General features: G+C 50.0%; 1 protein-coding gene across 6 annotated transcripts in view; it reads right to left on the bottom strand.

Moving 5' to 3' along the window:
* ZNF185 (zinc finger protein 185 with LIM domain) overlaps window positions 1–15,624 on the bottom strand; it is a 61,643-nt gene that overhangs the window by 23,492 nt on the left and 22,527 nt on the right. For 5 of the 6 annotated variants that reach the window (XM_073887924.1, XM_073887925.1, XM_073887927.1 and 2 more), the window contains 3 exons: window positions 9,665–9,769; window positions 8,503–8,601; window positions 4,300–4,389 (listed from right to left, as the gene is read on the bottom strand). In XM_073887924.1, the coding sequence (XP_073744025.1) occupies window positions 4,300–4,389; window positions 8,503–8,601; window positions 9,665–9,769 (294 nt within the window). Of the gene's footprint in view, window positions 1–4,299; window positions 4,390–8,502; window positions 8,602–9,664; window positions 9,770–10,789; window positions 10,877–15,624 lie in introns of all 6 variants that reach the window. The other variant, XM_073887928.1, reaches the window with a different exon arrangement.

The raw sequence follows: 15,624 nt of genomic DNA, 5'->3' as shown, positions 1-15,624 counted from the left end.
TGAAATAACAAGTGGAGCAGTGACCATAGTTTTTGGGGTATGCCCTGAAAGCAAGGCGATTTTTTGGCCTCAAGTGACATGAACCAAAGTACCCTAGCAGGAATAATAAGCTTATTACCACTACCAGCTGCCCAGGCAAATGGGCAGGCAAGTGGGTGTTGTCCCTCTCTGTGCTGCTTTTACCCTGATGGTCTGCTGCAGCTCAGCCAGATATCAAGAGTGGTCTGCTCAGATAATGCCAGTCCCTTAGCCAGCAGGATACCCTGACACACCCACCCCAACCCTACATGTGACATACATGCTTGAGCCAAAGACAAACCTAGAAAGCCTAAAGGGCTTGTTTCCTGCCTCTGTAAGCCCTGAACTAGCTTTGCCATGGACTTAATCAGAATCCTGTCCCATCTCCTGTCCTTTATAGAATTTTGGTAACAGAGATTGTCCTCATCAATTTGTGCATCAAGTCAAGATTCTCTGAAAAGAGTAATTTGGGGGTCCATTGCAACACAAGCACAAGTGGATGAATAAGGTTCCTTTGCCCTAGGCCTCAGAACAAAGTCACTACAATTATAGGAGGTGTAATCCATCTGACCTATAATAAGGAAATCTTAGTCAGAGGAAGTCTTGCTGAGCAATGTAGTACCCCAGAGGTCTCCCATGCCTCTAATGAATTGCCTGGAAGTTAAGTGTTTAGAGATAGGCAAAGTAATACTTCTGGCTGCAACTAGACCAAAGATTCAGCAGCCTGATACAGCTACTGTCTATTCTGGACACAATCACACTCCACATGGAAGATAACAACCCCTTCCACTCTTACAAAAGACTCCAAAAGACTCCTCTGCTGATTGATAATGGTTGTCCACAGTGAATACATGTGCCTAAAGTTTACCTGTTCCTCATGCAGAAAGAACATAAATGTGGAAAGCCCAGGCTTGCAACATAACAAAGAGGAAAACTCTGTTCTAGATGTAAAAATACCCAAAGTTTGGTGGGGAGGGGATGAACTACTCTGTGTCTTATTAAAAGAAATCAGGCCAATAAAACTGTAGAAGGGAACAGCAGCTTTCCCAGTGTTCTGGTAAAAGGAGGTATTCCTTTGGGGCTGCTTTATTTAGCTTGAAGTTTTTATAAAAGGAGAGTCTGACATAGTACTTTGTGCCAGGGAAATGTCCTACATGCTTTATACAAACAAACTCACTTAATCCTCACAACAACCCTGTGTGGTGGAAACTATTATTACCACTGTTCTATAGGTAAGGAAATTCAAACACAGAGTGTAATAGGAACAAACTTAGCATGTTTGACTCCATATTGCTTCTATTTTCCTTCCTACTGTGACCTATAGCTTAGAAACTTCTCAGCTATCCCACACATGCACGTTTAGCCATGCACGTAGGCATGCTACAGCTAAGACTTGCAAAGACCACTCTTTACCCAAAACTTACCTCACCCAAGGAGATAAGTAAGTATGCACACAAATGACTATGTTATGTTTAAGATTTACAGGAACAACATGACCAGATTCCTATAAACAAAGATAAACTGACTAAGGACAGAGAAGTTACACAACCTTCCTGGGATGTCTACAGGTATCAGTCACCTTTTAATTCCACCCCCTCCTGCTTCCTCCCTTTAACTAACTTTCTTTTAATTTTTTTATGAAGCTCAAATTTCAGGCCAAGAAGAGATAGTTCCTTAGGATAACAGTCTACCATCTCCTTGGTTTGCTGGCTTTCCGGATAAAGTCGCTTTCCTTACCCTAACATCTTGTCTCTCCACTTACTGGCCTGTCCTGCAGTGGGCAGAACGAGCTTGGATTCTGTTAGAAGAGGAGATGGGAAAGATACCCAAGGCCACATAGGGAGTAAGTGACAGAGCTTCACTGTGAGCCCATGCACAGGAATAAATGCTCTTGATCACCACACTATACTGACTCTTCCCGCATATGTAATGAAGCAAGATCAAGTTAGAATAGGGAAGAGTTCCTCAAGTTTGGGACAGTTTGCTCTGCAGGATCTCCTTGCCCACCCCCATCACCCTTCCTCACACAACTCTTGGGAATTAAGCCGCCTCTCCAGGGCCCCAGAGCCCTGTCCAGGCAGATCCACCCACGTGGTCCCTCATTGATGGAGGATTGGCAGCCCTCCCCGTGAGTCCACAGCCCCTGCCCCCGGGCAGCTCTGAAGATCAGTGGCCAGAGGCCAGAGACGACCAAGGCCAGGGCACCCTGCCAAACAGGCTGGGGCCACAGTAGCCCATTTCGGCTCCTTGCGGGCACCGAGCCCGCTCCCTCTCTCCCGCCTCTGCCAGGACTGCGGCGATGGTCCACACGGGGTCAGGGGGGCCTGCTGCAACCCCAAGGTCGGGGACACCACCTGCGCCCACCAGGCCATCCATGCAAGGACAGTGAAAGCCCACAGCGGCCCCAGACTGACCACCCGGCCCATTTCTGATCCTTGCGCGCCATCTAGCGGCCGGAATCAGCACGGCAGAAGGAGAAGCTACACTGAGGCCTTTCTAGCCCTGGGCAGCCATTTCGCTTTGTGGATGGTCGTATTTCCCGATAGGCACTGCGACCCGAGCTCCCCGATGCAGGAAATGGCGGTGCACGCAGGCGCACAAGGCTTCAGTGGGCTTGCCCCCGCCACGCAGGCACACAGAAGACGGGGTCGCGCTCCAATAGGCGCGCGCGCGCAGAGGTGCGCGCCAATCAAAAGCCCAGGCGCGAAGCCGGCAATGATTCTCAACCTAGACTGGACATGAAAATAAACTGGGAGATTTTAAAAAGACATGGATGGTGTAAGCCACCCCACAACAATTAAATCTAAACCTCTGCATGGGGCTCAGGAATTTTTTTTTTTTTTAACACTTTCTTGGTGATTCTCAAGCGCAGCCAGAGTTTTCTCCATTGTCATATTGCATAATAAGAAGGCAGATCCTGCCCCAGGTTTGGGGAATATTAGATGAGCTCATGCAGACAAGGTGCTTCACACGTTAACTAGCGGAGAGTTACTGGTTCTGGATCTTGAGAATAGGCTTCACACAACAAATTTCATAAAATAGCTTTTTAAAGTTTTTCCTTGTTTCTTTTTTTTTTTTTTTTAAGAGGCTCTTGCACTGGAACTCAGCTTTGCCACTTGTAAGCCCTTGGGCAAGTCACTTAACCTTTCTGTGCCTCAGTTTCCCTGCTTATTCCTTTTATGGGGTTGCTGGAAAGATTGTAAAGCATCCAGCAGAGCACACTATAGGTGTCAGTTACTGTTTTCACTCTGTTAACTGTCAATGCAATTTGAACCCAAAAAGCCACATAATAGAGTCTCAGACCTCATAGCTTACCAAAGCCCTGGTCCATCTATGGTCCCTGTCATTGGCTAGGCTGCAGCCACTCTAGTGTATTCCCACTGCAGGGTTTGTCTGCCGTTCTCTGTCTGCAGCTCTCTTCTCCTTGCTCTTCCTAGAATTGGTTCCTTTTCCTCCTTAGAGGAGCTTGCCTGAGTTACCCCATGTACCCTGGCTATTTCTTTCAGAGCACTGTTCTTCCCAGGAGGCACAGATACCTATGTTCCAGACCTTTGTTCTTCATTCTAATTAGGTGCAAAACTCAGAGGATTGTGGGGAGCACTGTATAAGACACAGTGAGTCAAGGGCTGTGCACACAGTATGTGACCCAAAGTTAAGTGGGTGTAGTGGTCATTAACAATATCTGGTATTAAAGGCCAATCAGTTCCTTCATACCCCGACAAGCCTTCTATTTCACCAGTCCCCGACAAGGACCCTCAGTACTAGCCACACTCAACTACGTGCAGTGCCCAGGAAATAGCAGGATGTTTGGAGTCCTTTGCTTATCCTGTTTCCTTTGCTTGAAGGACGTCTATTCACCTTTCAAGATTCGGCTCAAAAGCCACCTCCCCCACGAAGCTGTCCTGGTCCCCCCCCCCCCCATTTCCCTGCTCCAGCATAATGTATTTTTCCAGTCTGGGCCAGGCTTTGTCTCCCATCAGCCATATCTGTGTGCTCCAGCCTCCAGCACAGGGCAGGTGCCATTCGAATGATTGTTGATTGAAAGAGTGGGTGACTTCCTGATAATGGAAGACTTCCTGGCTGGAGGCAACAAGGTGTAGTGGAAAGCTTTGTGGCCGCAGAGGCAGAGGCCAGAGGGTGCTAGCTGGGGCTTCAGCTCTTGCCACGTGCTTCGGACCAGCTCACAGGCCTTGCTGGCCTCACCTTCCAAGCCAAAGGCTAATGCACACCTGAATTTTTCTCTCCACCTCAGAAGCTCAGCACTGTTGCCTGATGCCTTACCCCTTCAGGTGTGCCTCCCTGTCCTCCAGGTCTACTGGACTGTCACTCTTCCAGTCAGCTGGTCCAGCAGAGGCCAGAGTGGCACTGGAGCTGAGGGAGAAAGCACACATGCCTGATGAGGCGTCAGACCAAAGGAGACTCGGGGCCCTTCCCAGTTGCCTTCTCACAGGAAAGGGAGACCAACATCTGCCAGTAAAGGATGGCATCTCAGTCCTGCTGTTAGTATGGCACAGACGCCACTGTGTGTGATAACATCTTATGAGCTGTGGCCTTAGCACCTGAGTTCAAGATCAAGCACTGCCCCGATCAGCTCTTGGTTTTGGGTTCCGGTATCCTTGCCTGATCTATATCTCCTGGGGCTGTGTGGGAGTACAGGAAGATTGTTCCTTACTAAGTGTTCCACACACCCACAGCAAACCAGCCACTCCTACTGGTGGATTGGCAGATGAAATAAGGCAGAAGCCTGCTGCGTAGGAATGCACAACCCCTTCCCATTGCACCTTAGCACCCCTGGAGGCATGTGCTCTCCTCAACCACTTCCATGTGCTTCCTGAGACTGAGCCTTCTAGTACTGCTTGGCTGTCCCTGGTATTTCTCCTCCTGACTTCTGCTTGCTGGGTTGAGCGGCAGTCCCTACAGGAGGGTCTCTTCCCAAGCTCTGTCTCCCAATGCCATCCCCTCTGCCACCTCAGCTTGGGTCCTTGTGAGTAGATGCTGGGCTTGCAAGGCTGAGAGTTGGCATCACACACATCCTGGTCATCCAGGAGATGGGGGGAAGCCAGCAGCAGAGCACAGTCTGTGGAAGGAGTCCAAGTCTGGTCTGGGTTAAGGACTTTGTGTCTGTATGTCTATTCCCTCCCCAAAGGATGGCTTCCGATGAGAGCTGAAGGGCTGCTCAAACAGATGCCCAGGGCATAATAATCACTTAGAGTCCACAACTGCCTGACACTGGGGCAGTGTATGCTCCCTGCAGGCGCATTGCCTGCGTTCAAATCATCACTTTGCTACCTCCCAGCTGTGTGATCTTGGGCACATCACCTGACTTCTCTGGGCCTCAGTTTGGTCATCAGTGAAATGGGGATGATAATTGTGTCTGACTCGTAAGTTTTCCAAGAAGAGTAAATGAGTTAATAGATGACAAGTACTGAGAATAATGCCTAAGCCCTAGCATGTGCTAAATTGCTCCTGCTATTATTACTGGGGCCTGTGGCCATTTATAGAAGCAGCATCCCTTTGCAGTCGATCTGTATCCATCAACTGGATACAGATTGAGTGAGTGGGTTGCTGTCTTACCAGTCTTCCCAAGGTAGGCTGCATTCTTTGTCTCTCTGTAAATCAGGCAGAATGAACTTTTGGGACTTCATCAAGATAAAAAGTTTCTGCACAGCAAAGGAAACAGTCAACAAAACAAGGAGGCAGCCCACAGAATGGGAGAAGATATTTGCAAATGACACTACAGATAAAGGGCTGGTATCCAAGATCTATAAAGAACTTCTCAAACTCAACCCCCCCCAAAAAAAATCAAGTCAAAAAATGGGCAGAAGACATGAACAGACCCTTCTCCGAAGAAGACATAAAATGCCTAACAGACACATGAAAAAATGTTCATCATCATTAGCCATCAGGGAAATTCAAATCAAAACCACATTGAGATACCACCTTACACCAGTTAGAATGGCAAAAATGGACAGGGAAAGACACAACAAATGTTGGAGAGGTTGTGGAGAAAGGGGAACCCTCTTACACTGTTGGTGGGAATGCAAGTGGGTACAGCCACTTTGGAAAACAGGGTGGAGGTGCCTCAAAAAAATTAAAAATAGAGCTACCCCCTGACCCCGCAATTGCACTCCTGGGTATTTACCCCAAAGACACAGACGTAGTGAAAAGAAGGGCCACACGCACCCCAACGTTCATAGCAGCAATGTCCGCAGTAGCCAAACTGTGGAAAGAGCCGAGATGCCCTTAAACAGACGAATGGATCAAGAAGATGTGGTCCATATATACAACGGAATACGACTCAGCCATCAGAAAGGATGAATACCCAACTTTTACATCCACATGGATGGGACCGGAGGAGAGGATGCTCAGTGAAACAAGTCAAGCAGAGAAAGTCAATTATCATATGGTTTCACTTATTTGTGGAACATGAAGAATAGCAGGGAGGACATCAGGAGAAGGAAGGGAAAAATGAAGGGGGGGAGGAACCGGAGGGAGAGAGGAACCAGGAGAGACTGTGGACTCTGAGAAACGGACTGAGGGTTCTAGAGGGGAGGGGGGAGGGGGGAGGGGTTAGCCCGGTGATGGGTATTCAGGAGGGCACGCACTGCACGGAGCACTGGGCGTTATACGAAAACAATGGATCATGGATCACCGCATCAAAAACTAATGATGTATTGTATGGTGACTAACATAACATAATAAAATTAAATTAAAAAAAAATCAGGCAGATTGATGCTCACAGCATGTTGAGCAGTCACAGCTCACCTCATCGCCTGTGCAAGCCTGCACTTGAGTAGCATGCTCACTAAGAGTTCCTCACGTTTGTTCTCAAATCTGTTTATCCCATTTGTACTTCCAACCGTAATTACTAAATTCAATTATTAAACTCATAAAAGTGAATGGGAAAAAAGTGAATGGAAAAGAAGCGATTGTTTTCTGCATAAGAAATAACATTTTCTGGGATGCCTGGGTGGCTCTGTCGGTTAAGTGTCTGCCTTTGGCTCAGGTCATGATCCCAGGGCCCTGGGATCGAGTCCCACCTCGGGCTCCTTGCTCAGCAGGGAGCCTGCTTCTCCCTCTGCCTGCCGCTCCCCTTGCTTGTGTGTGCATGCGCGCTCTCTCTCTGACAAATAAATAAAATCTTAAAAAAAAGAAAGAACATTTTCTGGGGTGCCTGGCTGGCTTAGTTGGTAGAACATACAACTCTTGATCTCAGGGTTGTAAGTTCGAGCCCCACATTGGGTGCAGAGATTACTTAAAAATAAAATCTTAAAAAAAAAAAAAGGTTTTCCTTGGAAATATAATAAAGGCAAGTTTCTTAAAAATCATTGTCAAAATAAGGATAGGCTAAGACAATGTATAAAACTCTTGAACCTTGAAAGGTTAAAAGTCATAAAAATCTAGACAATTCTTCCAGATTACTTTGTAAGGTGACTTGATGTTTGGCAGAAAGCAAAGATTTTACTTTATGAAGGTGTGTAAGCAAGAAGGATGATCTGGATGAATATTCAAACATGAAGCAGAAGTCTACAACAGCAACCAGCAAATTCAGTGAATAGCACAAGTGCTGGCCAGCACACAGCGAAGCAGGCTGCAAGTGCTGGGTTCTCAGAGAGTCCTCCCCACTAGTGACAGCTCAAAGAGCCAAGGCTCCAGCCCAGGGGCCTTTCCTTGTACCCGCATGCCCTTGTGGCTCTCGGCAGACACTGGCTTTGTCATTCCTCTTTGTCCATTTGTTCTGAACCATAAGGGCGCTAGCACAACTTGGAGCTGAACTATCTGTGCCAACATCAGCATACCGATTCTTTGTCCCCAAGGATGACTCAGTTCTTGGCTTGGAACCACTTGGGGACAGGTGGGACCTCGCCACTTCCTGAATCACCTGAGAAAGTGGCCCCTGACTCCACCCAGGTCCAGGAATTTGAGCCCAGCCAGACATGCTTGTCTTCTCAGAGGGACCACTGCTTTTCCTCTCACTGAACCAAAGAGCATAACTGGCCAGGAAAGGCTGGTGGGGCAGGAAAAGGAGCTTTGGGGCTTCTGGAAGGGAAAGGAGAAAACAGAGATGAAGGACCTCCTTCAGCTTGTCCTCAGAGCTCAGCCAAGAAGATGGTCATTTGTTTGTTAGTCCGTCCCTTCACTCATTCCCCCACACATTCATCCTACCTCCTGATGCCTGCCCAGGCAAGGGCTGGGCCTCTGGCTGCAAGTGGGCCCTTGTGCTTGCTCTGGAGGATCTTGAGAGCCAGTGGCAGAAGGTAGAAGGAGCAAGATTCAAGCACCGGCAATTGCCCTAAGTGGAAAGCCCAGGGACAAAGGGTGTGGTGGCAGCAACTGGAGAAGCAAGCTGTAGATAGGACTATGGGAAATGACCGTGCTCAGTCCCCAGCAACCCAAGCAGTTTTGGCAGCTTGACCCTGGCCTGTCACCGGGACATGAGACAATCAATAAGTTGAGGCCACCTGCCTTCCCCAGGCAGCTTACCCTCCTCTCCCAGAGCCAATGTCTGCTCCAGTCAAGCCTTCAGGTAGGAAGCTCATGGCTCTGGATCCCGCATTGCCATCACGTGACTGTGCGCTTGACCTGTTACGGGAAGAGAAGCATTTGCTGACTCTGATTAGGTTTTGATCTAATATAACTAAGATGTCCTGAGAGCAAGCCTCAAGGACTAGAAGCCCAGGCTCTCGGCTGCCACCCTGCACTGCTCCAGCTAGAGCCAACCTGACACCAGCAAGTATTTCTGCTTTTCTTCCAAACCTAATGGACCAGGAGCAAGAGTGAAGCCAAAACAATAGAGCAAAGTGGCAACTCAGGAGGAGGCTGGCACAATGGAGGGATCGATGGCTGAAAAGAACAAGGGGCAAGGCATTTGGGGCCACTAATAAACCAGAGCCCAGTGCACAAACAAGATCCCCCCCCCAAGACATCCTGGGTCCCCTTCCCTCATTTCCGTGGCTGAGTCCCCACTGGGGATCCAGAACTCCACACTGAGAAAATGGTGGCAGACAGGCAAGACTGTGGGCTCTTATCCATTACTGGCTATTAGAATCCCATTGAAAAAATGTCTAAATCTCAGCCACTGCTCACCACACCCAGGCTTCCCTGGTCTGGCTTGGAGGACAACTCAATGAGATGGTCATAGGATGGCTGGGCACAACCACCCCTTCTGGACTCATCATCCCCCACTGGCTCTGTCTCACATCCTTGCCAGCCTCTACCATGTCTCCCTTTATCTACAGGTCATCCTGGAAGTCCATGCTAGATGTTCTGTTGAGGCCCATGTATCCTTTGGTCACTGACTTCCTTAAACTGCTGACCTGGCAGCCTTGCTTGCCCTGGCCTTCAGCAGGACTGCTTTCAATGGGGACAAAGGCACAGTGAAGTTGGGCCAAAGGCTGGGGTGGGGTGGTCTGGCCTAGAGTTTTGTCCAGCTCTGCAACCGGCTCCCTGAGGGATCTTGGCAGGGGCCTGCCCCTCTCCAGGCCTCATACATTCCTTCATTTATTCTTTCAACAAATATTCACTGAGGACTTGCACTGCCTCAGGCACTGGGGACACACTGGGGAACTGGACAGTCCTGGTCCCAGCTCCATCCATTGACTTAGACCAAGGACCACATGGGCTCTATGTCCCTGCACTGAGTTACCTTTCAGGGTCTGGACTGGGGCTCTTGCAGGCTTCCTCACCAAACAAGTCTCTCTTGGCCTCTCTACGGCTGGAGGCCTCTTTGTCTTTGGAGCCTGGGGAAGAACTATGGAGGAAAGAAACATAAGTTAACCACCCAGTAGCCACCCCCACTCAGATGAAGGAAGTTACCTCATCCCTAAATGCCAACTATCTCCAAGGAACTTAAAATCTGATATTGTTGGACTGGCCAATTCTCAAATTCTCATTACTAATAGCAACTGTTGATTGAGGGTCAGACTACAGTCTCACAATTCTGCATGCATTAACACTCCACATAAACCCCAGGATGTGGGCACTGTATTTATCTATGCCTACCTTCCAGATGAGTGAATGTGGGCACAGAGAGCCCAACCAATTTGCCCCAAGTTCCCCAGGTAACAAGGGGAAGAGCCAGGATTTGAACCCAAACAGGCTGATTGCAGAGTTCTCGACTATAATCCTCCACGATGTTAAGACCGCTCCTAACCTCCTAAGGCAACCCCTCTCTGTTCTCTCTGACCCAGTGGGCCACTTCTGCCTTCTCTCCCCCATCTGTCTGTGCTGACTCTGTGACACCATCTCCCACCTCACTTGCCATACCGTCCCAGCCTCCTTTACATTTCTCTCCTCTTCTGCCCTGTAATTTTGGTGTTCTTAGCATTCCTTTCCACGTGCGTGCTCCCCCACCTTGCCCACCTCCCCTGCTCCTATGGCATCAACGGCTGCCTTCAAGCCAGTGACTTCTACTTGTTCCCACCTCCCTGTGTTCCTGACCCACACCTCCAATGCCTTTCAGACTGGCCCTCAGAGAGCTCGCCTGCCCATCCTGCCTGCCTGTTGCACGAATCTCTGCCTCCGGTCTTGGGGCAGGGACAAGGCCCTCTGTGCTCCCTGCTGGTTGTGGTCCCCCTGTCCCTCACCCTCCCCAGCGCCAGGTGTATCAGATGCTTAACATCTCTGGCCAGGGTACAGTCACCACTGGGGTAGGAGACTCGGGTTGACCCTGTCTCTCACCAACCAGCCCCTGGGCCTGATCATTTGCATTCCTTCCCTACTGACCCCATCTCTAAAATGGCATGGAAGGAGCCCAGCAGGGCTCCCATACCTCGTTCCTTCCGGGTCTGGGGACATCGGGTGAAGTCCTGCCCCAGGTGTCATGATCTGCAGGCGGACAATCTCCTCACCTCTTGTACTGTAGCCAAGCAAGAGAGCTAGGGAGTTGCCGGTAAGAAAAACCTCCCCCTCTTCCCCATCTGTGCCAGGGGTCCAAGGGCATTCTCCCTCAGGAGCCTCCTGGCTAATGCAGTGGGACACCCAGACCCATTGCCTTTTTTTCCCCCTCTTGTCTCCTCTTTGGCCTTAAGCTTTCTTGGTGCTACAGCTGAGTGTGGGCCACTGACCTCCAGGCCCCAGAGGAAGGAGATTGAAATACCCCTTTACTGATCCCCCACCCATGAGCCCAGGCCCCTTCAGGCACAGCAAGGGGCCTTCTGGGTGGAAACGGGACCGCCCAGCTCCAATGCCCTGTCTATAGCTGCTGCCATGAGGCTACTATCCACTTGCAGAGGTGAGCCCTGGCTGCGGTCCCTCTGGAATGTCCAAAGTGCTGTTTGTGAGGTCAGTGGGAATTCTGGGTATATGACTGATGGGGACTGATGACAAACAAGATACTCTGGAAACCTACAGACCAAATTTGGAGTGAGAGCCAGTGGGTGTAGGATACCAGAGACTTGGGGCATGAAAGCAAGTGACCAGGTGCCTGTGAGCCGGAGCTCACAGAGGATCAGATATTCTCAGCACTCAGAGGGCCCCTTTGAGGATTCCTGTGCTCAGAACCTGGCCCACAAGTGACCACACACACCCCTCCAGGTCTGATGTACTTTTTGGTTCCACTGCAGGGTCTGATACCCAGTAGGCTTGGGCCATGGTGATGGGCAGAACCAGCAAGAATCTAGAGCTCCCTGGCTTTGTGGGGGTCCTCTGCATCCCAAACTATACCTCCCCAGCTCCTTTAAGACCCATCCTTTAAGACCCATCCTTTAAGACCCAGCCCACTTAGAGCAACTAATCCCTTTCTCCAGCTGCCTCTGGGCACTAGGACAGTAGAGACAAGGAGTCCAGATGGGGGTGAGGCCCAGGCCTGCCCTGGTGAAGCCCCCAGCCCAGTGGGGGGCAAAATGGAGGCACAGTGGCTTGGGTCCTGACTCTACTAAAGTGTAAGGCTGTGCACAAATCCAGGCCCAAGGACACCTGAGAAGCTTGACGGAGCTATAGCCCTACTGGAGGCCGGCTGGCAGGAGACTTAAACGCTTGAAATCAGATCTGGCCCAAGGAATGGGCTTGACGTGGGGGGGTGAAGGGCTTCCACATGATCAGACTGGCACTTTAGAAAGGCCCCTCTGAGGTCCCAGGAAGAGGAAAGGAGGAGCCAGGGTGAAGGCGGGGAGGTAGGTGGTCTTCATTTTGGGTGAGCCATGGTGGCTTGGCTGCTCTCTTTGGAAAGTCACCTCAGAGTTGATTCTGACATCTGGCTCCAACCTAAACTAGGAGGCTTTAGAAGACCAGGTCAGTGGGCTGCTTGTCTATGTCCCTCCTCGGACTTGGCTGAGACCCAGCACACTGGAGATGACAAGAGGAAAATGGAGAGGCTTTCAGGGACAGGGTGCCTGGTGCACAAGGGGCAGCTCTGATATCTGTGTCCTCCGATGATAGCAAAATGATGACAGCATAGAACACCTGACTGGGGCACATCCCACTTGAGAACATCACAGGCAAATAAAACATACTTCTTCACTGGTCTTTTTTGTTATGTCAGAAAGGAAATAGGAACAAAGTATCACCCAAGCCTGTCTAAGCTGGTGCCTCTCCTTCAGTGCCTTCCTCCTTCTTTGTCACCCCCTTGAGCAATGCCTTCTTGAAGACCCAACTCAAATGGCACCTCTTCCAGGGGGGCTGTTATGGGTTGCATTATGTTCCCCTAAAAGATATGCTAAACTCCTAACCACCAATATCTGTGGATGTGCCCTTACTTTGAAATAGGGCCACTGCAGATGTAATTCACTTAAGGTCATACTGGAGAAGAGTGCGTCCTAATCCAGTATGACTGGTGCCCTTATAAAAAGAGGACCTCTGTACGCAGACACATGGAAGGAATATAGCCATGTGAAAACAGGGGCAGAGACTGGAGTGATGCGTCTAAAAGCTAAGAACCAATAAGGATTGCCAGCAATACCAGAGGCTAAGAGAAAGGCCTAGAACAGATTCTCCCCCAGAGCCTTTGGAGGAAACATACAGCCATACTGACACCTTGATTTAGGATTCCTGGCCTCCAGAACTGTGAGAGGATTAAGTTTCTGTTGTTTAATCCACCCAGTTTGTGATAACTTATTAAAGCAAATTCATACAGGAGCCTTCCAGCCTCTCTTCTCCTGCAGCAGCCCACCAGCCCCAGCCCCAGCCCCTTACCGGACCTTCAGCCACAGATAGCTCTAGTCCAATCTTCAGTTGTCAGCTACCCTGAGAGCTGCTGGAGATCACGGGCACTCATCTAGTGTGGCCCCAGCCGCCTGGGGCAGTTACCTCTTTCCCTTGCACCCACAACCACATTTTTCTTTCAGAGGCCAGAAAGGTGGCGATACTGGTCTCTGCATTTGAAGAAGGCCCTGCAAATCAGCAAGCTTATACCTGGGAGCACCCAGGCGCTGTGCCAAGGACTGTATATGCATTATCCCATTGAGAATTTGGGGCAGCCTCAGGAGGTAGGTATTACCACGCACTACTGTATATACGAGGAAACTGAGGCACAGGGGGTTAAAGTACAAGGCCTTTTACTGCTCTCCAGCTTACTCTGCCAGGCGGCGTGCTGGGGCACAGCCTACAGGCCTTGCCGTGATTGGGTGAGGCAGAAAGCCAAGGAAGCTTGACCAGTGCCGTAAATGGGGACAGTAGCCAATTTCACTGGAAAAGGGTATTTCAATAAGCTCAGTCCAGAAGGTGGGTAAGAGTTACCCATAATGACAGGGTTAAAGACAAGATGAACCCAAGAAATCAAGCCCCAGGGTGCATGGAGGGAAGACCCCTTCCACAGTTGCGCAGGGAGGCGGTGGGGATGACAGTAGAGACAAGTAGTCCAGATGTGGGTACTTGATGCTGAGAGGCCTTTGGGATGCTAGGCAGGTGTGGTATCTAATGGAAGGAAAGTGACAGCTGGACAGCCCCAAGGATATAGCCTGTGGGTGTCCTTGTGTGGCACCCTTTCTGTCCCAAACTTTCAGCCCTCTCTGAAGGCCCTAAAGCGTTTGGCACCTAAAACAAGAGCTTCCCTCCTGGCTGGCCCGCTGTGTGAGATGGGGAACTTACCTCAGACTTGAGCCAAGGGGTGTGGGGCAACCTCAGCAGGGCCATAGCTGGGGACAAGGCTGTGATGTTCTCCTGCCCCGCTCTGCCATAAACCAGCTTTTTCTGAAGTGCTACAGAACCCAGAATTTGGTTGAGTAAGTGCTCCCCACAGGGCTGGGCTCCTTCAAGGACACATCCAGGCCTGGAATTCTCAAATAACCAGGCAGAACAAAGCTGGGTGTGGGGAACTGATGGTGGCTGCCTGACCTGACCAGTGGGGTCAGAAAGGAAGGCAACCCAGGACCGGCCAGCAGCTCACGTGGAAGCTGTCTGGGGGGTTGCAGGTATTTTGTGACCGCAGAATCTGAGGGAAGAAATACTATGAGAAGCATCATACTGAGCCTCCCTGACCAGCCCCTGTTGCACACCTCTGATGACAACTCCTTCCTTCCCGTTGGAGGCTGCCCCATTGTGAGACATCTTTGGTGCCTGGAACATTCCGTAATCTGGTCCCAGTTTCCTGGGCATCACAGGCAAGTTTGATCTTGGACTTCTGGCCTCCAGAACTGTGAGACAATATATTTCTGTTGTTTGAGCCACCAGTTTGTGGGACTTTGTTACTGTTGTCCTAGCAAACCACTACAGCCACCTTGCTATGACAGCCAGCTGATGGGTATTAAACATCCACAGGAATTTTCTGGAGTAAATGTTAAAATGCCTCTCAAATACATAATACAGCACAACCTAATTCTTCTATGTTCTCTTTTTTAAAAAACACCTGAAACCATTCGCTGCTTTATTATTTTTTTTTTTTTAACACAAAACACAAATAAGGAGAAATCAGAGATCTGCAGTTTGGGGCTGAATTATGTCCTCCCTAAAATTTATATGTTGCAGTTCTAACCCCCAGTGCCTCAGATTGGGGCCTTGTTTGGAAACAGGGTTATTGCAGATGGAATTAGTTAAGATGAGGTTATAGTGGAGTAGGGTGGGCCCCTAATCTAAAATGACCGATGTCCTTATAAGGAGAGGAGATCGGAACACGGACACACACAGGGAGGAGCGCGTGAAGAGCCACGGGGAGAGGCCCCCCTCCCAGCCCTCGGAAAGAACCAACCCTGCTTACGCCTTGATTTTGCACTTCTAGCCTCCAGAACAGGGAGACAATACATTTCTGTTCTTCAAGCCACCCACTTTGTGGTACTTTGTTACAACTGCCCTAGCAAACTAAGACAGCCCCCAAGTGCCATCAACGCTGCCTTGTGAAGAGCTCGCAAATCTCCCACTTGTTTAAAAGTTCTTATGGACAAAAGTTTACACAAATAGGATCAAGAGAGCGAGGGAGAGAAGAAGAGGGGGCAGTCCTGCTGCTGGGGCTATGACCTCAGGACGGCCTCACACTCCCAGCTCCCTCTGGGCAGAGAAGGTTTGCAACCTTGCTCTCCTTCACCAGTCTGTGCTAGGGCAGGTGGCCCTACCTTCCTCCTGGCACAGAGGAGGTGGCCCCAAAGGACCATGGTCACATACAAATGGTCGTGGGACTTGAAACGGGGAGGGGAGTAGGGGCTTGCGCTGGCACTATGAGAGCTGGAACGGGCCATG

Source organism: Callorhinus ursinus, unplaced genomic scaffold (assembly GCF_003265705.2).
Source record: "Callorhinus ursinus isolate GAN/ISIS: 27379988/994484 unplaced genomic scaffold, GSC_fseal_2.0 scaffold84, whole genome shotgun sequence".
NCBI lineage: Eukaryota > Metazoa > Chordata > Mammalia > Carnivora > Otariidae > Callorhinus > Callorhinus ursinus.
The sequence above is the reverse complement of the archived record's forward strand: the minus strand, read 5'-3'. Positions and strand labels throughout refer to the sequence as shown.